Consider the following 26,073-nt stretch of genomic DNA (forward strand, 5'->3'; position numbering starts at 1 on the left):
CAACTAATTTACAGTATTTAGTCATTTATTGTAGCAGTGCCCTCACTTTACTCGATACCAAGATGCAAAACGGAGCCAAAAAGTGCCAGAGGGCAGTGTGAAGGTTCAGCTCATACAGTGACTTCAGTCTGTCATCAACTTGGCAAGTAATCCAGCCCAGAAAGACATCTAGCTAGCATCTCACCTCATCTTATATTTTATCTATTGTTAATTTTGGAAAATTGTAATTTTTAAAGCTAAAAAAAAAAGATCTGCAAAACTGTCATCTAAGCAGTTCTGAAGAAAAGTTTCAAAAAGTTAGCCCTGGCTGGGAGCGAACCTGTGCTAAGCTAATGCTACTGCTGCTGCTGGTGGAGGCAATGATTCAAAAAGGTCCTGTGTATATATGCCGTTACTCTGCAACGCGTCTGCGGAGTGATACAAGTTTAGTGTGAGAAGGCCGTGCTGTTATCACAAATATAAGCACGGTTAGAACACTTCTCAACCAATCAGATTTTGTGGTCAGAACTAAATTTTGTACAAACATTATATATAATTTTCATACATGCTAACAAGTTATAAAATATGGTTAAACAAATAATAAGTATTAGTAGTAAAAATATACGTTGTACTATTCATCAACATTTTAGTTCAGTTAGTTAAAATAGTTAATTTGAACAACTAATTACTTCCTGATATTGCATATTGATATAACATTAATATTCATACAGTGTGGGGTACGGTAAGCTGCTGCGTGCATAGATACACAGAAAACATTAATGCTCTAAAGCTACAGGATCAGTGTGACTGTAACTCTCCGGTATGTGGAAGTGTTCATCCTGTTCTCTGTAAAATTGATTTCCTCTCTCTGGTCCTCCTCTGCTTGATTGTGCTTATGAATGGAGGAGTAATTGGCTGGGGTTTTGGGCCCGGCTCTCTGTTGTATAAAAATGGGGAGTTTCATAGCAACGTATGCGCCTTTGTTTTTAATGGGATTATTAAACGCTAATCAGCTTATTGGGCCCAGCCCCATCGAGAGGGGCGGAGGCGCAGAGAGACCCAAAACAACTTATCGTCGCCTCACAATATGGATATGAGAGCAGGGAGGAAGAGGACGAGTGAGATGGAGAGACACAGAAAGAGAGAGAGAGAGAGAAGTAATTGAGCAATATCTGCTTTGGTGTATATTACGGAATATTCTCTGGGGTACGGAGTCGAGACAGTTGGATGAAAACAGGAGTTGGGTTTCTGAAGCATGCAAATATGGTAGCTTTGGAGAGACTGAATGTTTTTTATGGAAGAGTGGTTTGTGGTTGATTTGGTTTGAAAAGTGCATGACGACACATTTATAAAAATATAAATGTTATGTTTATTATATTCTCTGGTACATTTTCGAAAATCCCATTACGTCTCAGAAGCTCTCTGCTGCAAAATTGCATTTATTTCTGCTTCTAAACCTTTTAATGTCATTAAAATCTTCATCAATTTTCCAACTGTTAATGCTGTATATGTATTTGAGTATCACTTTAAGTAGTTTGATAAAATTCCAGAAAATGAGAAATGGTCAAAATAAAATAAAAAATATCAAATATTGCAAAGAAACATGTTCATAATCATTTAGAAACAATAGTACTAATGTTTTTACAGTTCATAAATATAATATAACATTTGGTGGAATAACCCTAATTGTTAATCACAGCTTTCATGCTCTCCACCAGTCTTTCACACTGCTTTTGGGTGACCCAATCCCCAGACCTGAACCCCATTGACAACATCTGGAATGTAATATAATCAACCAGAAGATGGATGGTAACAGGCCATTAAACAACCAGTTGATTTTGATGATTTTTGAGTGGTGTATGACTGGTGATCAAAAATATTTTTTTTTTTCCAACCAAATATTGATTTCTGAACTCTGTTCATTAGTACTGTTGTTTCTAAATGATTAGGTGTACTGTATGTTTGAGTAAAATGAACATTGTCGTTTCATTCTAGAAACTACGGACAACATTTTTCCCAAATTCCAAATAAAAATATTGTCATTTAGAGCATTTATTTGCAAAAAAATAAGAAATGGCTGAAAAAAAACAAAAAAAAAGATGCAGAGCTTTCAGACCTCAAATAATGCAAAGAAAACAAGTTCATATTCATATTCAAGTTTTAAGAGTTCAGTAATCAATATTTGGTGGAATAACCCTGTTTTTAAGTCACAGTTTTCATGTATCTTGGCATGTTCTCCTCCACCAGTCTTACACACTGCTTTTGGAAAACTTTATGCCACTCTTGGTGTAAAAATTCAAGCAGTTCAGCTTGGTTTGATGTCTTGTGATCATTCATCTTCCTCTTGATTATATTCCAGATTCAATTTGGTCAAATCAGAGAAAGTGTTCTCTTATTTTTTCCAGCCAGTAACCACAGATGATTTTGTTGAGATTAAAGGGTTAACATCATTAAATTGCTGTTAAATTAATGTTAAGAAGGTTTTTTTTGCCTTTTACTTTGGTTTTATTCAGTTTTTGTTAAAAATCTAAAGGCTTTTCCACCTAAGCTCCGAGCTTCATGCCCTGCTAACTTCCATTTATTGTTAGCCATTCATTTTGACTTGAACTGTCCCTCAGTGTCCCAGATAAAGGGCTTATTCTGTGCAGATTTAAGGCTCAGATAGAGTCCAGTGCTGCTGTCTCTTCCCTTCTTTCATTTGCTGCTATCCAGCACTCTTTATCACAGTTGAAACTGTCTCTACTAGATACAGTGAGGACATTTTCCCAGCTGTAGTTGAAGTTTAGTTCAGGGGTAAATTACACTGTCAGTGGTGATTGAAAATCATTTGCGTCCGGCTGTGGTCTGCACGTGATCTATGTGTCTGTTCTCCTCGTACATTTGACTGCTAATTAAAGAGAAACATTGCAACCTCCAGTCAGTAATCAATAGCATAATGTGTTTGTGATGTGTGGCTCAGCTGTGGAGGGATGTTTGTGGAAACGTTGGAAAAGTGCGCTGGTAGGGTGCTTGACTTGAATACTTATATACGATGATGTCCAGGGATGGTGGCGGCCAGATACTGTGGTTTGTTACAGAGAAAGTTGAGAGAATGGGAGGCTTCATAGAAGGAACTCCAAAAACCAAAGGCAGTTCCTTATTAAGATTTTTTATAGTAGGAGCTTCATTGAGCGCTTTTTCACCTAAAGAACTCAGGTTTTTAAACTAGTTCCTTTTGGGCTTATAAGAACTAGTGCTGGGCGGTATGGCCATAAATGCATATCACGGTATTTTTCAAGATTCTGACCGTTTCATGGTATATCCCAGTATTTGTATTATATATTTTATATATTTTTTTTTGCATGACTGGGCTTTAATATAGGTTTGTGAGTTACTGTTCTGTTCGGAGCACATATAATATAAAACACCAAGGCTTTAAATGAAGACTTTGATTACTATTGGCTTTACTTTATCCTACAAAATTACACAATATATGAAGAATTCAGACTTTATTTTCAGAAAACAGCTGAAGAATATAAACAATAGACTTTAAAAATAGATAAGCCAACAACTTTAACACGGCTTCCTTTACAAAACTAAATATTATAAAGTTCCATAAACACTATAAATTGACATATAATACTCAATGTTTAAGTGTTCAAAGAGATATTTCTTAAAAGCTACATGTTATTCCTGAAGCCATTAGAGGCATTACAGTATTAAAATCAGCCACAAGGTAAACACGAGGAGTAAACATGAGGTAACCACATGGCCTCCATCCACATGGTTGGGCACGTGCTTGTAAACGCACATGTTTTAATCTCAGAAAAAACGCTCTTATTTACCTTTTAAAAAGCCATTTAAATGTCTGACTAAAGGGCTGATTACTGTTGTTTTGCTGTTTTCCTCGGGTTTTAAGTGCTCTGCGCTGACTCAGCTCTTGATCGGTCTGGACGTGAGACATCGTCGAAAAAAGAACATTTGTGACTTAAAATGTTTACAATATTGTTCAGCCCTAGTTCCTGGTTCCGGAACGTACTTTTGTTGATGGAAACACAGTGAAAGGTTCAAAAATTAGAACTAATTGATGCTGGTTCCACACCGGTGAAAAAGCGCTAATTAAGGCTTCATAGAAAAAAAAGTTTTTGAGTTTGAAGAAATTAATGCCAAGAGCATCAAATCAAGGATGAAAAAGACCATCCAGACTGTTATCAGCAACACCTTCAAAATCCCGGGTCTGTAATGGTACGGGTTGTATCAGTGCTCGTCTGTATTGCAGCATTAATGCAGAAATGTACATTGAGTTCCTAGAGCAACTTATGCTGCCTTTAAAGGAGAAACAATGAGTAATAAATGCAAGCGAGTTTGTGAAATGGCTACAGAAGACAATGGAGAGAGTTTTCTACCCCAGACACCAATCTCACATGGTTAGCCAAATTGACACACAGTGTCCAGCAACTACAAGTCTTACTCTGTAGCTAATTAGTAAATATATACAGGTGCTGGTCAACGAATTAGAATAATTTGAAATAGTGCAATCATGAAATTCTTTGAATGCATTTTTTGTGCAGAAAGCAAATCAGGTGTTCACCGCACCTGTCCTACTCGTTAGATTAATCACAGAACTCGTTACCTGGAAAAAAATTTGCTCAGCTGAGCTTTCCAAAAGGCCCATTTAGGCCATTTAACTGTGACACTGTTGTTTTATTGAATTAGAATAATGGAGAAACCGTTTCATTGAATTAGAATAAATGCTCGAATTTTTGTTTTCTGTGAAGAGTGTTCACTGTGCAGTATAAAGTCAGGGTTGAGTAGAATTTCTAAGTTGTAAAATCAATCATGGGTAAGCAGCGCGACCTCTCAACCGGAATAGTGGCTCAAATTCAAGCCCTTCGCCAACAAGGCTTGACCCAAACTAAAATTGCTGAGCAGCTCGGCATCAGCCAGTCTTCCGTCTGCAAAGCTCTCAAGAAAAACTGCAGCAAGCGCACCAACTGTTCCGGCGTCCGAAAAACTTCTGCTCGCGACAACAAGCAGCTGAGAAAGATCGCAGTCAGCAACCGGTTCAAGTCTACTTCCGAGCTCACCGACTTGTGGAACAAGCAGACCGGCGCTGACGTCTCCAGATCAACCACTTACCGTCGTCTGCGCGAACTCGGCTTCAAATCTCACGTTCCAGCAGTAAAACCGATGCTGAACAAGAAACAAATGGAGAAACGGCTGAAGTGGGCCAAAGAACACGGCGAGTGGACTGCTGAAGACTGGCAGAAAGTGGTCTTCAGTGACGAATCACGCTTCTGCATCTCCTTCGGTGACCAAGGTCCTCGTGTCTGGCGTCGTGGTGGCGAAACCTACAACCACGAGTGCGTGAAAAGATCCGTCAAGTTTCCCCAGAGCGTTATGGTCTGGGGATGCATGTCCACTCGAGGTGTAGGGAAACTCTGCTTCCTCAAGAAGACTGTCAATGCTGCCGTATATCAAGATGTTCTGGAAACGTTCCTGATTCCGACTGTTGAGGAACAGTTCGGCGAAGAAGACTTCATATTTCAACAGGATCTTGCACCGGCTCATGCGGCAAAGTTGACCGAAGATTGGTTCACTAAAAAACAGCTTGAAGTTTTGGCATGGCCGGCCAACTCGCCTGACCTCAATGTCATTGAAAACCTTTGGGCCATCGTCAAGCGGAAAATTTGCGACAGAAAGCCTGCTACGCTGGACCAACTGAAGCAGAACATCGCCACTGCCTGGGAAGCTGTGAGTGCGGAAACTTGCGACAAGCTGGTCAAATCGATGCCGCGGAGACTTCAGGCAGTCATACAAGCCAAGGGGGCAGCCACAAAATACTGAGAAAGTGATGATTGTAATTATAATAAAAATTATTCTAATTCAATGAAACGTTTCTCCATTATTCTAATTCAATAAAACAACAGTGTCACAGTTAAATGGCCTAAATGGGCCTTTTGGAAAGCTCAGCTGAGCAAATTTTTTTCCAGGTAACGAGTTCTGTGATTAGTCTAACGAGTAGGACAGGTGCGGTGAACACCTGATTTGCTTTCTGCACAAAAAATGCATTCAAAGAATTTCATGATTGCACTATTTCAAATTATTCTAATTCGTTGACCAGCACCTGTACATTTCAGTTTCCAAAATGCCCTGTGTTTCTGCTATGCTAGTGATAAGCAACCTTACTGAAGATCAGTGATTACCTGTTTAACAGAAAATTAGCTTGATTGCCCATTGTCATAGCTGCAGCACACTGTTTTTCTGCTGCTGTGTTCTATACCTGGCAACATGGAGTGTGGAGACGGTACTGAGTGGAATGTTGGTGGGAAGATTCAGAGGCTACATCCCAAACAGTAACCTTAAAAACCACATCTTGTTTGGGGGTGCCCATGCATTTTCAACAAGACAATGCAAAACAACATGCTGTGAATTTGGAAGTGAGGACTGTTACCCATCTGAAGATGTGTTGGCTTTAAGAATAGGACAAAAATAACACTTGAAACACCTAATTACTTGGTATCTTCATTACCAAAACATATTCTCAGTGTTTTTAGAGAAGCAAAGGCTACATTACAAAATAGGAAATGCTTTACCGTCCCAACCCTCCCTCCCCCCAACTAGCTAGACCCACAGTGCTGCTAAGAAGTTAAGAAAGTGAAGTCTAGCAAATGCTTTTTTTGACATTCTTTGATATGAAGTCAGCCACTGCTGCATCAAACATAACATCATCGGACAGCTGAGCATGCTTGAGCAGAATGCTAACTGCCAGTTCTGTTACATCAGCTAACAGATGCCCCACGTTGGCCATCACTGCTCTGTGAGAGTGATGGGATGAGAGGGATGCCCATCCTTTCCATCCAGAGGGAATGTAGGAAGCCAACTGCGCTCTCTTGGACTTCCAGATATATTGATGAGCCCGATCTGTCAAATTTTTTTTCCTGTATTTTCCAATTTTAATAATTAAACAGTATAGAGGGTTAAGGCTAACAAATGCTCCCAAATGAGACATGTGTGAAGCACCAGCTCGTATTTGTGCACTGCAGCTAATGCATTGTCATTAAAATGTCACTGAACATCTGAACATGCTTGGTGGAGAATGTGAAATGCTAAATGCCAGTTCTGTTATGTAAGCTAACAAATGCATTGGCTAACATTGTGCTGAGAGATGGAGGGGGTGGTCTTCCTACCTACCTAGGCTGTTTTTTCATGCCTGAAAGTCTAGACAGAAAGTTCATGTGAATGTTAACAGTTTATACATTTGTTTTGGTTTGTTTTGGGTTTACACTGCAGTTTAGAGAGTGTGTTAACGATCCTAGCAACATTCTGCCATCATCAATTACGCAGGATGTGCCTCCCAGTACTTGACATTGATTGGTTATTTTGTAGAAGGCCATGTTCTGGACTGCTGCTTTTCCTGATGTTGTGCAGAATTCTGTCTCCCTGCCAGAATCCGACTCCCGTCAAATGCGTCACAGATTCATTTCTTTCATATTCTTAAAAAGGATCAATCTAAAGTTACAGTAGATATAGGATTAAATTTTACTGCATCACACATGTGCATGTGAAGTGGTGTCTGATTTTGGCACAACACCAGTCTTTTTTCTTCTTCTATAGTTTAATTGATGACACTTGTCTTCTTCATGTAATTGATCCAAAAGACAAACAATTGAAAATAGCGTTTTTACATTACAAACACTGCAAACTATAATTATGCTATTTAGGGACTGTTTAATTTATCGTTAAAATGATTAGATTTTATTTAACTATTGACATTACTATAGATGTATAAGGCCACAAGCCTCATGTGAAAGTGCACAGTTTTATGAAGTTTTACATAGTAAACATGCCATTTCTGTGGTATTCCAGGTGGTTGCTGTGATGTTCTATTTGGACACTTGATCGGTGTTACAGTGTAGCAAGATAAAGATGATTGCTATGGTGTTTCAAGCAGTTGCCGTTATGTTGCTTAGTGTTTGTTTGCTAGGTAGTTTTTAGGAAGTTGATTATTGTGGTATCCCAGGCAATCCAGTTGCAATAGTGTCAGGTGGCTGCTGAGGTGCTGCCAAATGGTTGCTAGGTTAAATTGGGTGTTTTAAATTTGCGTTTGTATTGTCTCAGCCTTCTGCCATCAGTTCCAACTTAAGAATGCACCTGCAGGTGGAGCATGCACAGGCCAATTAGCATGAGACAATTAACATAATGCTAATTTGAGGCTAATTATTGGCTAATTCGTTTTGTTAACATTCATGGCTTTTATTCAGCTATTGCTGTTAATAGAATACGGGGCAGAATATGGCCTGATGTCCTGATGTTTAAATTGAGCACAGTTTTACAGGGCATGGCGTCGAATTAGCTTGGATTTATCTATTTAACTCAGCGGGAGTTTTTTATTTATTTAATTTTTATTTTTTGTCAGCGCTGCGATTTGATTTTAGCTCTTCTCTGTCAGCCTGGTATTATCTGATGATAGTGTGGCGCAGGCCACACGCTGTTCTCCAGCTAATGAGAAGTTGCTTTTTTGGAATAATTGGCCAAATGTCCCATTTGCAAGTCGTTTTGAAAGTTTAGAAAATTGTCAGTGATCATAGCTATCGCAAAACCCACAACCGTGAGTAAGTGTGCGTTCGTGTGTGTGTGTGTATGTGTGTGTGTGTAAAGCCGCGGAGGGTCTTGCTGGAGTGTGTATGTCGAGGGAAGGTCAGTAATTGCAGCTCTAGCCAGGTATGCAATCAGACAGGAATGGAGCTCGGCTGTGTTCAAATGCTGATTATGTTCATTTAGTCTGAAGTGGAGATGAATTAGTGCCAGATACTGAGACTGAGGACAAGAAAGAGAGGAACGAGGGTTACAGAGGATGAGAGGGAAGGAGAGATGGAGAGAATTCTCAAAAGGAAAAAGAGAGAGGTAGAAAGAGTTTGGCAGAAAATCTAAACAGTTATATAATTAATGCTTAAATCTGATTTAATTACAGTATGTGCTTCTTTTAACATCAGTCATTTTATTGATGTGTAAAGATTTTCCAGACTGGAATTGAGAATAGAGTACGGCAGCCTCCTTTTGTGTTCAGACTTGTAGCAGTGAACAAGCCTCAGGGCAGAAGAACATGTAGAGAGAGAGAGTGTGTGTGTGTGTATGTGTGTGTTTGTGTGTGTGTGTGTGTACATATGTGTGTGTGCTTTGTGTGTGCACGTACGGAGACGTGGCGGGGTCAGTCCAGATTTATGAGTCTGGAGCCTGAGAGCTGTTCCTAATTATGGGACACACACACCAGATTCCTGCTCTGTGGTGTGCGGTTTCTAGTGTACACACACACACACACGAACATACGGACACACACACACCACACTTTGGGACAAGCCATTAGTAGTAGGGAGTCATAAGTGCTGTTTTTCTCCTCATTTCTTCTCTCTCAATCTCTTTCTGTCTCTCTCTCTCTCTCTCGCTCTAAAATGTCTCTAAAATGATGGATTGCTGTGAGTGAGTGAGTGAGCGAGCGAGCGAGCGAGTGAGGTAAAAATATTAAAGGCAGGTGGTGTGTAAGCTTTAAGGTTTATTATTTTTGACTTGACCCCAATCTGACCCTTCATGTCTGCACTCCAGAGCGACTCCCCTGCCCTAGGTGACCCCTGAGAAGTAGGTAGAATAGAGTTCAGGAGTCTCTCAGAAATGAGCAGCAGGCTTGACTTGTCTAAGAGATGGGAAACAGGAGCGGACTATCGTTTTTTATATGTGTGGAATGATTGAGTAATAATTGTTCTGTATTTCTCAGCTTGTCCAGAAATGCGTGTGAAAAGCCTGTCCTTTAGTAGTGGCTCTCAAGAGTCACTCTCAAGAATACTAATTCTCATATAAAGCAGCTTTAAAGGGGACATATTATACAAAACTCACATTTTGCGTGCTTTTCTACTTACACTTGGGTCTCAACTGCTCCCATCCATCCATCTGTTTCTTTGAGTCAGCTGAAAGGTGTGTTTGGAGTCAAGAATTATATGCTTTTTATGGCTCGAATATGACATCACGTAGAATCATCCTGGCACTACCCCTCACCTGTCAACACCCCCCCAGAGTCCCACCCACTAGATCAGATGCAAAAATGCCATCTCGGTTCATTTTGGTTAAGATCCTCAGACAGTACACAGCAGGATTAGCCAGCAGACTTTGTCGGAGGGAGGGATCTTTACCTACTGTTCGTGGCAAATCAGCAGATAAGGGAGGTGAAAGCATGAACTAGCTTGTTAGTGAATGACTGATGATAGACAGTGGTTAATTTTGTTTTGTGTTTGAAACCTAGGTCTGATTGGATAAAGTCACTGGTTCGAATTTCAGATTTTGCTGCTTGTCTTATTTATAGACAATTTGATAATAATTCCTATGATAATATACTGTGCATAAGGATGTAGTCAGACACTTCTGGTAGTCTTGTGGCAGTGGTAGTCATCAGCTAAACAAGAACCACAAGTCTTTGTCTGTCTTAATTTCTCCTTGATGAGTGGACATAATTTACATATGTTGTGTAACATATTTACATAAAATTGAGACACAATGGTTCTATATCTCTCAGCTTGTCCAGAAATGCATGTGAATTGTGTGTATTGCAACATCTTGGCGCTGAGCTGGTCAAACAAACTATAGTGATCTTATTATGATCCAAAGATCATTGATTCGAATTTCACTGGTTCAAACACAATGCTCGCCATCAGCAGCCGGAGTCCGAGAGAGTACTACTGACTTTGCTCTCTCTGGGTGGGTGATGAAGCCTGTGATGGATGAGGAAAGGCAGTAAAATGTGCTTTGGGTTTTTCATAAGCAGGTCTGGAAAACACTGCGTTCTGAGAAGCAGGAGATTTATGTTTCAAAGCTTCATCACTGCTAATGCCAATCTCTCCTGCTCTCCTCGGGGTATTTTTGTTTTTTAGAAATACCTGAATCTCTCCGTGTCCCCTCTCTCTCTCTCTCTCTCTCTCTCTCCTTCACTCCTTTCTCTCAGTGGGGAGCAGATTACTGGCATCACTGTCACTGTGCCTTTCAAATTGATGCTTTTGACAAGGCATGCTGCTGCTTTGATCAAATTTTCATCAAGACGAGCGCGGCATGTTCAGAAGAGACAGTGTGTGTGCGTGCGGAGTGGAAGGGTGGAGACCCTCGTTGAAGAGAGGGAGATGACTGTCAAAGGCGGCCATTTCTCCCCTTAATCGCAATTAACACATTGACGCGGGAAGCCTAACAAACACATCCTTCATTACCAGCGAGAATTTCTCTTTTCTTTCTTACTGGGAGCTATAGTTCTTCTTAGTGTTTTTCGTTCTTATTTTTGCTGATTTACTCCTGTTGTTTCAAGTGTTTTGTTTGTTTATTTCAGCAGATGCTGCTGTCTGATCAAACGCAGGCAGAGAAATATCTAGATGATGAATAGCAATAAATGAAAGAAACAAAACTGCAGCATGTCTGTTGGAGCTGCAGAATAAATGGCTTGTTATTAATCATCAGAGCACTGGCCTCAGCAGCACTGTTTTTTTACTTCATTATATTTGTTTTAGTGTGTATATATTTGTGTGTGCAATCACTTAGATGTTCCCAGTGAGTGCTTTATATTGGTGTTTTTAATGATTAAAATCGTCCCTCTGATCGAATAAACAAACACTTTTGGTCAAAATAGCTCAGTGTTCACAAATGTGTTTTAACTATGTCTTTGTCGAACTATACGGCGCATTTAAAATCCTTTATTTTCCCCAAAGATCGGCAGTGCGCCTTATGTATGAATTTCACCAGTCAGGTATTAAGGAGCAGGAGTTTCAGGTTAGTTCTCCAGCACAGAGACTGGAGCAGTATTAGCATTAGCCACTAAGTGCAGCGCTAGGTCTTTCGCCATTCAGAGGTGAGCATTATCGGCCTGTAGCTTGCTGCTAATCCCGGCTAGCACTGCTGGAGCAGCATTAGCAATAACCACACTGGTTATTTTGCCGTTCAGAGACGAGTATATCAGATTGTAGCCTGCTTAAAATAAATCAAATTTATTATGTTTGTCATTTATTAAATTTGACAGCAATAATTAGGCCTGTTGCGATAATTACGTTATCGACTTACCGTACAATATTTTTGTTTGCCGACGTCGATAATAGCCATTGGGTTTCCTTGTGAGTTTGTTAACTTGAGAATGAAACGCAGCTAGATTTCAGTGAGTCGCGCTGTGCTGCTCTCTTTCCGGGTCTTGACGAATCTGCCAGACAGCGGCATCTATCGGTTAGGAAATCAGTGTAGTGCACGCAGAGCCTCCACACACATGCACATGCACATGCACACACACACACAGTGTGTGGAGATGTTAGCTTGTGAATGTATTCGAGGCTAATAGGACTTAAGGATTTCTCAAAAATAACGGTCTTTTTAATATTTAGTGTCGTTTTTTCTCAGAACTTACAGTGTCCTAGATGGGTTGAAGTTTATTTGTTTTATTTATTTAGGATATAATATTTTTATATTGGAATATATTGGCCCAATGTCTGTTCCTAATGATAAAAATTTAGTTTCACTGTAAAATGCTGTAATAGTGTTATTATGCTAGTATGTTATTAGTGTGGCACATTGTCTTAAAGCTCTATTGGGAGCCCAGAAGCAGGAGAAAGCATTTTCTATAGTGGCGCTTTAAAATGACAAAATTATTGTTTATAGCAATAATTTCTGGGACTATATATATTGTCCTATAAATGTTGTTATGGTGACAGGCCAATCAATAATAAAACTCAATATGATAAACATGCTGCCCCAAAACTTGTAGACAGGCAGTGTGGAACACAGCGTGTGAGTTTTTGTTTTGTACTGTAAAAGATACTGTAAAAAAAAAAGCCAAAAGTAATTGCTTTTTAATGTTGGCAAATTTGGGACAAACAACAACAAAAACTCATCCATCCACTGATGTGGCTATAAAGAGATCAGGGTCAGAATCTGCAACATGCTCACTGTAGCACGAAGGAAGCAGCGGACTAATTGTCTCATCTCTCATAGTGAAATAATCATCAGACGCAGATGACCTGTTCGTCCGACTGAACCTGCTGTGCTCCAGCTGTGTTTGTGTGTGTGTTTGTACATGTGTTTGTGCACGCATGACTCAGATAGCACCATATCTAGCACAGATGGAGAGCAGACCAGACAGCAACCCCCCAGTGAGGGAATGAGCGGATAAATGTTCTGCTAAAGGTGTGTGTGTGTGTGTGGGTGTGTGTGTGTGTATTAGAGGGATGGCCTGCTGAGGGAGTTATGTTAGGGTGGAGGAGTTACTGTTGTTTGGGTCTAAGGGCAAAGGCAGAAACTTCAGGATAGAGACGCTCATTAATCTACCAGTCTCTGTTGTGTTTCTACTAATATGTCCTCTTTCTAAAATCCTTCAGAACTACTCGTTATTTGGACTCTGTGTTGACCTCGGATATGCTCTTCATTGAATTTAACCGACAAATCAAACACCTATTTGGATATGCTCCTGGCTGGATCTAGGATTGAAATTGGACAGACTGGTTTGTGTCTAAGGTTTGAATTTGGATAGGCTGGTTTGTATCTAAGGAATACATTTTTGGATAGGTTTGGATCAGTAGATTGAATTTTTACATACTGGTTGTATCTGACGTTGATTTTGGAAAGATTCTGATTTCGATCTAGGGATTGAATTTAGACTAACTCTTGTTTGAATCTAAGGTATGAATTTGGACAGAGTTTGGTTTGGACTGAGGTTGAATTTGGATAGATTCTGGTTTGGATCTGGAGTTTAATTTAAACAGACATTGGTTTGGATTTGGGTTGAATTTGGACAGACTTTAGTTTGGATCTGAGGGTGAAATTTACACAAACTGGATTGGATTCAATTTGGATTCAGTTTGAATTTGAACAGATTTTTAGTATTTAAATTTAGACAGAATCTGGTTTGGATCTGGGGTTGAATTTGCACAGACTTTGGTTTGGATCTGGTGGATTGAATTTGGACAGACTGGTTTGGATCTAAATTTAAATTTAGACAGAATTGAGTTCGAACCTGTTTTTGAACCTGTTTTAAATGTATTAATCTAGTCTAAATTTAGTTTGTATGTAGGGTTGAATGTGGAAAAGTTCTGCTTTGTATCTTAGGTCAGTTTAGGTTTGTATATGGCTTGGATTTCAGCTTAAATTTGAACAGACTTTGGTTTGAACCTTAAGTTGTACTGGCTCCAATTGGAAACAGTGGTTGGATTTGTTTTTGGATACATTTTTGACCGATTTGTTGTTACTCACTTGTTGAAGCATTAGTAAAAATTTGAAAGGGCCATGCAAACCACTGGAAGGTAAATGTCCCTTTAAGTAGAACAACCATTTAGAATTGGCTATATCATTTTCCATGTAAAGGTGTTTAAGTGTAAAACTTTTTTTTTTTTTGACGTTTCCCTTTTTGTATGTGTCTTCTACAGGCTGGAAAAGAACGCTCTGAGCGGCAGCAGCAGCAGCGGCAGCAGCCCAGGTAAACACTCCACAACACACACTAACACAACAAACCAACCGACCAACCAACCAACAAGTTGTTTATAGAAAAGTCAAGTCACTGAACAGCAGAGCGCTACATGCTCTGATAGTGCTTTAGTGTTTTAGTTGGTGTGTGATGTCAAGTCAGTGTATGTCAGGTCTTCTCTTAGTCTCTTTCTCGGAGTGTGAAATGCAGCACAGACAGTATAAAAGCGGCAGTGTGGAGAGGCTCGGCTCGGGCCAATCGATTTCCAAAGCCGGTAAAGAGTGAGGTGGGTGTTAAGTGTCAAACGCTCGCTCGCCCTCTCTTTAACAAGCCTCTGACAGAAAGTCAGGTGCCAAAGCCTTGCTGTGTTTCTCGGCTGTTTTGCCGCTGGGGGAAAGAGAGGAGAGAAAGAGTAGAGAGAGGAGAAGGAAAGAACTCTCGCGTCCCCGAGGCTCAGCCAGGCACATCGAGGTTATCATCACTCATTGATTCGCATTAGCATTCCATGCTAGCGCTCCCAAACACTTCCTGGCAGAAGCAGAAAAGGAATACATTTGCAGAACCTGGCACTGTGCATTCTCTTCTGAACCAAGAAACTCAGAGTGCGGACGCAGAGTGTAGAAGGCAGGATTGGAGCTCGCGTATCTTCACGCACAGACTCGGTCTAAGCCGTGCAGCTAGCTAGCTGTTAGCCCCGATATCCAACGCGGGATTTTCCTTGTTTTTTTTTTTTGTTTTCATCCCAGTTTACCAAGCAAACACAGAGATTGCTGGATTAAGAAGGGTAATCTACAAAGGCCATCCTGAAGCTTTGAACCCAGATTTAGCTCACTGAGACAGAAGCCACATAGGCAGCGTGCCCTAATGTGATTACGACCGCTAATTAAAATCTTAGCCCCCCCCCACACACACACAGATACACACAAACACTTTGTTTTCCAAGCCCTTCTGCTTCCAAAACTTTAAAAAATGCAAGTCTGCTTGCAAATTTTTTTTATTTTTTTTTAACTGAATAACTGAATATTTGACAAACGCATTTATCGCATTTCTGCATGCGCTCACACACATGCAAGTCAGGATTTGAATAATTGAGATGTCACATGAGGTAACACAAAGTTAAGAAATTACTCATGTCAGAACATATTATCTCATTATTCAAGACTCAATGGACTCTCTTTTTGGGGAATTTTTACCTCCCAGAAAAAAAGAAAAGTGGTGCTGAGCTTCACGGCTAGCTTTAACAGGATGAACGTTCTATTCATCATATTCAGGGCTTACATCACTTACAGTCATTCTAACAGTAAATTCCAGGTTAATGTTGGGAATAAATGACATCAATTAGCATCAATGAAATGGTTAGCATTCCTAAACGTAGGGTAAATAAGGGCAGAAATACAAAATAAGAAGAGTCTTTCTCACCTGTCTGGTGTTTTTTTTTTTTTTTTTTTGCAGTAACTGCAGATGTGCTAATCGAGTGTGTGAAGAACAAGGACCAACAGAAGGTAATACGAACCTCAGAAATTGCTTTCAAGCCCATGACTTGCAGGATAAAATCATACAACTGCATAAGAGAAAAAAGTATATATATCAAGATATTTAATGTTTTATCTGGTCAGCTTACTTTCGTTTGTTAATATACAACCATTCCTGTATTTTAGGCCTGCTATATTTTTTGCACTATAAAGCGCACTGGATTATAATGCACACTATCAAAGAACATTTATTTTCTGGTCTATTTTAATACTTTTTTTATTTAAATAAGGCGCATGTTAAGTGACACTAGTAAGGAACAGCGGTTTCGTCATATTTTCCTTCTAATTCAGCAGCTCTCCCCACTGGGTGGTGGAAGGAAGGTAGCTAACTAAGTTAAGAAAAGCTAAGCTAAGGAAAAACTGTTAGCCGTTAGCAGCTAATGCTGCCTGCTCTACACTGAGGAACCCTAAGTGTTCTGGTAGGCCAAGGGCGATTTTATCTAGCGGTTCGTCCCACGTAGCTTGTTTTATCACTGTAAAGGCAGAGGCTGCAGTCTAATATAGTCCCCTCTGATTGGTGAAAGAGCTAGTGTGGTTAGCGACAAATGCTAATGCTGCTCCAACCTCAGTGCTAGCCAGAGTTAGCAGCAGGCTACAGGCCGATAATACTTCATTATGAACTTGCTCTGCTACAGAGCAAGAGCTTAGCGCGATTAGTTGCTAATGCTAATGCTGCTCCAGTCTCAGTGCTACCCGGAGTTAGCAGCAAGCTACAGACCAATAATATTGACCTCTGAACAGATAAAGAGATAGTGGTAGAGAGTGGTAGAGCTAGAGCTAGCTAGCGGCTAATGCTTTGCCAGCCCCTGTGCTGGAAAACTAAACTGAAACTTCTGTATAATGCTGTACTTCAGTGGAGTGACTTTACTGCTTTTTACAACCTGACTGATAAAATTCATACATAATGTGCACTGGATTATAAGGCGCACTGTTAATTATTGGGGAAAGTTAAAGGATTTTAGATGTGCCTTATAGTGCGAAAAATATGGTAAATATGACTTTTTGCAGTGAAGAACATCGTAATTTTTTTTTACCGCTAAAGGACTTTATAGTTGCTTCAGCATTATACTGTATGCATTTTAACTCATCGTTTTGCTACATGCTGCAGCACATTCGGGTATATTCTGAGGCATTTGGATGGATATGAGCAGTTAAGACGCTTCTGTACAGTTCATCCTGCTGTTAACGTTGGCAGTTATATATCAGACAAGCAAAGAAGCAGCATGACTGGCACCCACACTTAGCCATACTGCCCAGATGCCCAGTTTCCCAGATGGCATGGCATTCTTTGTATAATGATTTTTTGCTTCTTCTTTATACTTTCCTCTTAATAAGGCCCTAAAATGGTCTTTTTGAGTCCTTCAGCAGTCTAAAGCGCTGCCACTATGATCGGGAGATTGCTGGTTCGAATCCCGGTCATGCAGCTTGCCATCAGCTGCCAGAGCCCCAAGAAAGCACAATTGGCCTTGCTCTCTCTGAGTGGGTAGATGGTGCTCTATTTCCCCTCATCACTCCAAAGGGTGACGTCGATCAGCACAAGGCGTCTGTGAGCTGATGTATCGCTGCGCTTTCCTCAGGGTGCGCTGTGATTCTATTCAGCAATGTAACATCAGCAGGTGGTGATTGGCTTCACATGTATAGGATGAAGCATGTGCTAGTCTTTACACTTCTGGTGTTGTGGCATCACCAGTGATGGGGGATGTACAGCTGAGTAGCAGCTGAATGGGTGGAACAATTGGCCTAGCCAAATTAGGAGAAAATGAGGGAAAAAAATATATACATATATATACTGTATATATATGTATATATTTTTTTTTCTCCAGCAGTATTAGCATTACCCGCTAACTCCGCTGACTGCGCTAACTGTGCTCTTTCACTGTTAAGAGGTTAGTATATCGGAATATAGCTTGCTGCTAACCTCGGCTGGCACTGCTGGAGCAGCATTAGCCACTAACCGGGCTAAGCACTAGCCCGACTCACTCAAATAAACAGTTTTCAGGAGAGAAATCTGTATAGATTAACTTCTAGCGCTCATTTAAAAAAGTTACAGTTTTGTTTACTTAACTTAGCTAAACTTTAAAGTAAATTAGAAGAAAAGCATGGTGACACCCTGTTCCCTACTAGTGTCTTATAATGCACCTCATAATCCAGTGCGCCTTATGTATGAAAATAGACCTGAAAATAGATGTTTATTTATAGTGTGCCTTATAATCCGGTGCGCCTTATAGTGTGAAAAATACAATACTATGTAATTCCGTGTGACCCTTAATTATTTTAATGTCTTTAATAATAATCTACTACATAGTTAATAAACAAATAAAGAAAAACATTGAACGAGAAGGTGTGTCCAAACTTGTGACTGGTACTATATCTCGAATAAAAATAAAAAAACTGTGTGAATTAGATTTTTCCCTGAGCTATTCCTTTAAAACACTGCAATTCCTTCTTGAAATCTCTTTTTCTCTGAGTCATCTCAGCCCATTTTATCCTTGTCTCATTTATAATTGAGTGGACTCGTCTCTTCCACAATCCCCATAATAGTTGTAGGCCTAACCTGTGTTATAATGGTTTTACTCGTGCCGAAACCCGCTGTGATATGAAAGCGTTTTTTCTCATTGATAATGAAGTTCCTCTTCATCATTTCACCTGTGAATTGAGCCCCGAGAGGCTGAGCCATCAGAGACCTGCAGGTGATGGAAGAGTGGAGAGCTCGGGAAGTGAAGTCTGAGTTCTAAAGAGCTGAGTAAAGATGAGAGCACGAAGTGCCGTGCAACTTTTACTGTGAAAAAAGTTCTCCGCCCAGAGGTGTAATGCCTTCCTCTGCGGAGTGATATCCTCTTCTCGTCGGGCTCGAGCTGACCTTGTCATGAAATGTCAAGTTTCTCCTGGCGTGGAGGCGGATTCATAAAAAAAACGCACAAATAAATAAGAAGCGTCTTGCCCGCACCCTTGACCTTACACTGGCTCTTGGTTTCCAAGGGAATAAAGGAGGCTTTCCACACAATGAGATCCACTCGCTCATAATGACCCACTCGAGTGCTTTTCATCTACCCACAATGCCATGCTGCAGAGTGGCGAGCGTGAAGAGAGGGCTTTAAACGCTAATCAAGATGCCTCACTTGTTGCTATAGATAAACTGCCTCTGAAGAGCCGGTACACTGGACTGACTCTCCACTCATCTTCAAATGAATGATGCAGATGTAGAGGTAGCTGTTATGACTAAGCTGTGTAAATTAGAGTTTTTCCTAGAGCTATTTTTATATTTGTTTACTATGTCATTTTACGCGTGTCCCTTAATTGTTTTCATGCCTATAATATTAATCCACAATGTAGAAAATAACTGCTAACTGCTGCTGCATCTTAAGTAAAATATAATATATAAAAAGAAAAAACTGTGTATATAATTGACATGTCATCTGCTGGTGTTGGTCCACTGTGTTATATCAAGTCAGTGCAGTATCCCCCCCCCCCAAAAAAAAAAATATCTTACAGCACTTCATGCTTTTATGGAGATGTGGATTTTATTTTCCAGCAGGATTAGGAACACTGCCCACACTGCCATCAGTACTTAAAAGCAATTGATCTTATGTAATTATAATTTATATAAAAATTATTTTTCTATGTAACATATGAGTTTGACATATTGAACTGAATCACTGAAATAAAGTAACTTTTCAATAATAGATTTTGTTTTTTTGTTAAGATGCACTAATATATGATTTCTGATCTGGCATTCAGAAAACCTTTGTGCTTATTAAAAAAGAAAAAATATGCAGCATATGGTTAATGATCTGAATTGTGCATATGACATACAGTATAATTCTGGACCTTTATATGGATTTGTAGAATAATAATTTCAAGAATAAAAAAATGAACATCCTTGTTTTATTCTATAAACTACAGACAACAGTTCTCCCAAATTCCAAATAAAAATATTGTCATTTATAACATTTATTTTCCAGAAAATGAGAAGTGGCTGAAATAACAAACAAGATGCAGAACTTTCAGATCTCAAATAATGCAAAGAAAACAAGTTCATATTCATAAAGTTTTAAGACTTCAGAAATTAATATTTGGTGAAATAATCCTGGTTTTTAATCACAGTTTTTTATGCATCTTGGCATGTTCTACTCCACCAGTTTTACACACTGCTTTTGGATAACTTTATGCCTTTACTCCTGGTGCAAAAAAATCAAGCAGTTCTGCTTGGTTTGATGGTTTGTGATCATCCATCTTCCTCTTGAAAATATTCCAGAGATTTCAAACTTGGTAAATTCAAGTAAAAACATAATTATTAAGTGGTCTCTTTTATATACTGGTGTATATGCATTTAAAATGAGCTTGTATTTTTTTTTTCGTTAAACATTAAAATTGGCTTATAATTAAGACTAATATCTCTTCTTTAGAAACATGAGTCTACTTCTTACTTTCTTATATAAATATTTATAGATATTTAAAAATAGTGTTCCGATTAGAATAATGCACCAAAGCACATTCTTATTTGACATTTAAATGATCAGTGACTTTGGGAAGGATTTACAGGTTTTACGTGACAATTAGTCAGTTCATGCTGCTTTGGAAATTTCGATATGCAAGAGACCAAACGAATGCAGCATAAGCTAGATCTGTTTGCACTGTTTTAGGGAGTTCAGCTGATTTAATGAGACACCAAGATAAAGAAGTCATACTAAACTGTATTATACTGTAGGATAATATTGCTACTACATTTACTACTGTATAATGCAGCCATCTTGGATTCTGAACTCTCCTAACTTTCCTAGTATGATATCCAACCTGTAGAAGCGTTCCAGCTCATTTTACATACTTGGAACTGGGAAATTCCGACATCCAAGCTCAAATGAAACGCTGCTCAAATCCAGACTTTCTCCAGATGAAAAGAGCGATTCTGATAATACCTCATAACTAATAATAATGACTCATAATAATAGCTCATAAATCACTGCTGCTGTTATCTGTAATAAAGGACCAGCACCAGCATGTGTGCGCTGTGCACCTCAAACCCGAACACACAGGCTGATGGCGCACCGCCTGTGTCTGTAATCAGCGCACTAAGGAATACAAATAGTCCTCCATCACTGAGGATTAGGCCAGTCTCTTCAGTTCTCTCCCAGCATTCATCATCCAGCGCTCTCTGCTTCCAAACACACGCGCCGCACTGTCCACATCAGCCTTTAAGCAGCAAACACACACACACACACACTCACAGACGCACAGTCCAGTCAGTACTCTGCCTTTTAATCTGGCGTCTGCGATGGCGGCGCCAGCTACCCAGGAATCAGCCGAGCAGAGCCAGGTCATAAGCTTCTGTGCTGCACAGCATACGTTCATGTGTTTATAGGATGTATAGAGGGATGTATGTAGGAGGAAGCATCGTAAAGAAGCATTAAAGTGCCATGAAGGCAGGATTTGTATGAAGTAAATAGGCTACATAAGCAGGGATTACTATTATTATCATATACAAGAGTGCATAACATGGATAGAGACAGTTCTTTAAATACATTATACATTAAAAGCGTGTGATGTAGGCTGGTGTAGAGTAGTACAGGGGTTGGACAATGAAACTGAAACACCTGTAATTTTAGTGTGGGAGGTTTCATGGCTAAATTGGAGCAGCCTGGTGGCCAATCTTCATTAATTGCACATTGCACCAGTAAGAGCAGTAAGAGTGTGAAGGTTCAATTAGCAGGGTAAGAGCACAGTTTTGCTCAAAATATTGCAATGTACACAACATTATGGGTGACATACCAGAGTTTAAAAGAGGACAAATTGTTGGAGCACGTCTTGCTAGTGCATCTGTGACCAAAACAGCAAGTCTTTGTGATGTATCAAGAGCCACGGTATCCACCAAGAAGGACCAACCACATCCAACAGGATTAACTGTGGATGCAAGAGGAAGCTGTCTGAAAGGATGTTCAGGTGCTAACCCATATTGTATTAAAAACATAAAACCACGACTGCCCAAATCACGGCAGAATTCAATGTGCATCTCAACTCTCCTGTTTCCACCAGAACTGTCCGTTGGGACAATAAATTATTGTGGTTATTATTTCGTTATCCAACCCCTATAGGTAAAAATATCATCTCCCCCATAGCATTTAGACTAAGGTCTAAATCCCTGGCTGGGCAAACACACTACAAAATACAAAAAAAGAGTCCTGGAGCACATCTCCTATAGTTACATAAATTTACCTAACTGTACGACATGATTCAGATTAATAGGCTTTGAAAAAAAAAAATAAGAGACCACTTAAAAAGTTATGAATTTATTTGATTTTACCAAATTGAAAACCTCTAGAATATAATCAGGAAAATGAGGAAGATGGATGATCACAAGCCATCAAACCAAGCTGAACTGCTTGAATTTTTTTTGCACCAGGAGTAGAGGCATAAAGTTATCCAAAAGCAGTGTGTAAGACTGGTGGAGGAGAACATGCCAAGATGCATGAAAACAGTAATTAAAAACCAGGGTGATTCCGCCAAATACTGATTTCTGAACTCTTAAAACTTCACTATGAATATGAACTTGTTTTCTTTGCATTATTTGAGGTCTGAAAGCTCTGCATCTTTTTTTGTTATTTCAGTCATTTCTCATTTTCTGCAAATAAATGCTCTAAATAATAATATTTTTATTTTACTTTATTTTAAGGAACACAAATTAGGCACTTAGTAATGTCTTATTATTTGCTTAATTAAGTCTTAACTAGACACTGTAAATGATTTATTCACTATTTGTTAGGCTTTATTCTGCTATTGTTGTGTGTTATTGGTGCTTAATTAGGGGTCTATTATGTGGAAATGATTAATAATGTCTGTATTAGTTCTTATGGTGCCTAATAAGCAGTTATGTTAGTACCCTGTTAAGAAGATTATTAAGCATTGACTATTAGATAATTCTACATGTTATTAGTGTTATTATAATTGGCAGCAGTTTGATCTATGTGAGTTTGGTAAGGTTATGGCTGTGCTGGAGTTTATTGAGTTAATAAGGGGTTAATAAGTCACTAATAGACCAAGATAGACCCCTAATTAAGCACCAATAACACTCACAAAGAAAAAAGGCTTATAAGTAGTGTATAAATCATTTACAAATACAAACTCAATACAATACAATAAATCTGATCTGTGGTCTGTATGTGTTTTTAACTATTTTTTTTGTTTTTTGTCTCTGTAGTTGATGGACCTACATAAGCAGGGAGCAGACCTGTTTGTTCAGGATTCAGCAGGCCGCACTCTACTACACCATGCTGTGGACGTAGCCAGTAAAGAAATCGTCAGATACGTCATAGATAATGGTGAGTTGGTCCCGTATGCATACTAACAGTCTCAGTTCAGCACTCTGTAGCCCATTTCAGCTTAGACAGATTTACTGATTCATAGAGTGAGATCACACTTTCACAGCGACCACGATCTTCTAGAGTCATGCTGGTTCAGTTCTCAGCTCATTTGCTTATTCAGCACTTAAAGTGTTCATGGAAAAAGTAAGCGAACCCTCAATAAGCGAATCAATAGTTGTTTAAAATGACTTTGTGACCCTTTCCAGCTTTCCAGTTAGGCCCATAAATATTTGGACAGTGACACGATCTTTGTGATTTGGGCTCTGCATGTTGCCACACTGGATTTGAAATGAAACAAATGAGATGCCTTAAATTAAAGTCTAGGCTCAAGTTTAATTCAAGGGTTAAAAAAACAAATATGCTACAAAGTGTTTTGAGCATTACTGAGGTTAAAAAGTTATTGAACAAATTAACTTTACCATGAATAAAATGTTAATTTTAATACTTTATTAAGAATTCTTTGCAGGCAATAAGTACCTGAAGTCTGGAACCCACTAACATCACCAAACACTGGGTTTCCTTCTTTATGATGCTTTATTACAGCTTCAGTCTTTAGTTGTTGCTGGTTTGTGTGTCTTTCTGCCTTTAGTTTTGTCTTAAGTTCATTTTACACTAGTTAAAGGTAAAAGTCCACCCCAGGGTTTTGTTCCAACTGCCCGAGTGGCTCTGCTGCGGCTCAGCCAACAAAACACTGGGATGGATTTTTACTTTCTGGACCTGGACTACCCACCTCCGTGTGTAAGTAACTATAGGTTTACATAGGATCTCCGGTGGATTTCTCGTTTTACAGAGACTCTAAGACTAGATCATTGGCTCAACTGCACTTAGCATGGCATTACACATGTTGCAAAGTAACATAATGACATTGCAGAAACTGTTATTAGTGTAAAAATTTCTCTATTTTAAAACGTTTCTAACTGCTTTGCAGTGCTGTAAGCCAATCAGAGGCGATATGTTTGCATATATAAATATTGTAATTCCTAAACGCTTCATTGGATATTTTTGTTCAGCCGCTTGAATTAAACCTGAAAGTCTACTCTTCAGTTACATCTCATTTGTTTCATTGTGTCACTGTCCAAATGCTTATGGATCTAACTGTATGTGAATAAACTCCTTTTTGATCGTAGATCCACTGAAAGCTTTTATTTTTGGCAAGGCATTGCTCACTTTTACAAATCCTTCTTATTTAGAGAGCAAACTCAAAACAGCTACATTAAGCCACTTTGGTTCAGTTCTCAGATTATATAGTATATACAGCTCTGGGAAAAATAAGAGACCACATAAAAATGATGAGTTTCTTTGATTTTACCAAATTAAAAACCTCTGGAATATAATCAAGAGGATGATCACAAGCCATCAAACCAAGCTGAACTGCTTGAATTTTTGCACCAGGAGTGTCATAAAATTATCCAAAAGCAGTGTGTAAGACTGGTGGAGGAGAACATGCCACGATGCATGAAAACTAAGAATAAAAACCAGGGTTATTCCACTAAATATTGATTTCTAAACTCTTAAAACTTTATGAATATGAATATGACATTTTCTGCAAATAAATGCTCTAAATTACAATATTTTTTATATACTCAAACATATACCTATAAATAGCAAAATCAGAGAAACTGATTCAGAAACCAAAGTGTCTTGAAGTCTCTTATTTTTTTTCCAGAGCTGTATAAACAGAAATGATAGAAAAAAGAAAATCACTAACACGTGAAACTGAAAGATCTATAATAAATAAACTATAGCACATGGCTCAAAATACAGGTTTGTTTATCTACACCTACAATAAATCATAGCAATTCAGATGTTGGCAGTGTGACTCCAGCAGTTCATAAACAATCCCTGTGTTTTGTAACTTGTTTAAAACAAGCTTAAAAACCTCATGCTAACAAACTGGATACAGTACAGTAAATAAACATCAGCTACATAAAAAAACGCCAACCTAAACCTCAGAACACCCAAGACTTGTTAACAGCTTTTGTTTTTCTCTGTGTATTCTTCTGTTCCAACAGCACCCACCGATATATTGGATGTGACGGAGAAAGAAAAGTAAGAACCACAAAGTCATTTTCCCTGTAATTTCTGCTACAGTATATAATCCATCTCTTATCTGACCTTTTTATATGTCCTGTCACTTTTGCTAGTGTAAGCATTACTGGGGTGTAGTTTATGTATAGTCCATAATACTACTATTGAGTTACAGGTCATTTTTAAGCAGTGACTGTAGAATTAACATAGAGAGAACAACCTCAAAAACAAATTTCAAAAGTTTTCTCTGTGCTACTGTTGGCCCATTTTTATAAATTTCACTCAAAAATCAATTTTATTAATGGTAACCTACTTAACTGTTCCGTATTGTATGGTGCACTATCAATAAACGTCTATTTTGTGGTCTATTTTCATACATAAGGCGCATGGGATTATAAGGCACATTTTAAGAGACACTATAAGGATGTTTTTAAGTCAAACAAGTGCAGGATGTTAATCTACACAGATTTCTCTCCTGAAAACTGTTTTCGTTTATTTACAATAAGCTTAGACTCCCAAGTTTCTCCAGCACTAAGGCTGGAGCATTAGCATTAACCGCTAACAGTTAGCAGCTAATGCTGCCTGACAGCACTACACTGAGAAACCCTGAGTGTTCTGGTAAACCAGGGCACTATTAGCTAGCGGTTCATCCCACGTAGCTTGTTTTAACATGGTACAGTCCAATATACTACCCTCTGAACAACAAAAGAGATAGCATGGTTAGCGTTTA

General features: G+C 39.0%; 1 protein-coding gene across 13 annotated transcripts in view; it reads left to right on the forward strand.

Moving 5' to 3' along the window:
- dgkza (diacylglycerol kinase, zeta a) overlaps nt 1–26,073 on the forward strand; it is a 244,352-nt gene that overhangs the window by 203,298 nt on the left and 14,981 nt on the right. For all 13 annotated transcript variants that reach the window (XM_049471206.1, XM_049471208.1, XM_049471207.1 and 10 more), the window contains 4 exons: nt 14,391–14,440; nt 15,881–15,930; nt 23,153–23,273; nt 25,328–25,364. In XM_049471206.1, the coding sequence (XP_049327163.1) occupies nt 14,391–14,440; nt 15,881–15,930; nt 23,153–23,273; nt 25,328–25,364 (258 nt within the window). The remainder of the gene's footprint in view (nt 1–14,390; nt 14,441–15,880; nt 15,931–23,152; nt 23,274–25,327; nt 25,365–26,073) is intronic.

This window comes from Astyanax mexicanus, chromosome 23, assembly GCF_023375975.1.
Source record: "Astyanax mexicanus isolate ESR-SI-001 chromosome 23, AstMex3_surface, whole genome shotgun sequence".
NCBI lineage: Eukaryota > Metazoa > Chordata > Actinopteri > Characiformes > Acestrorhamphidae > Astyanax > Astyanax mexicanus.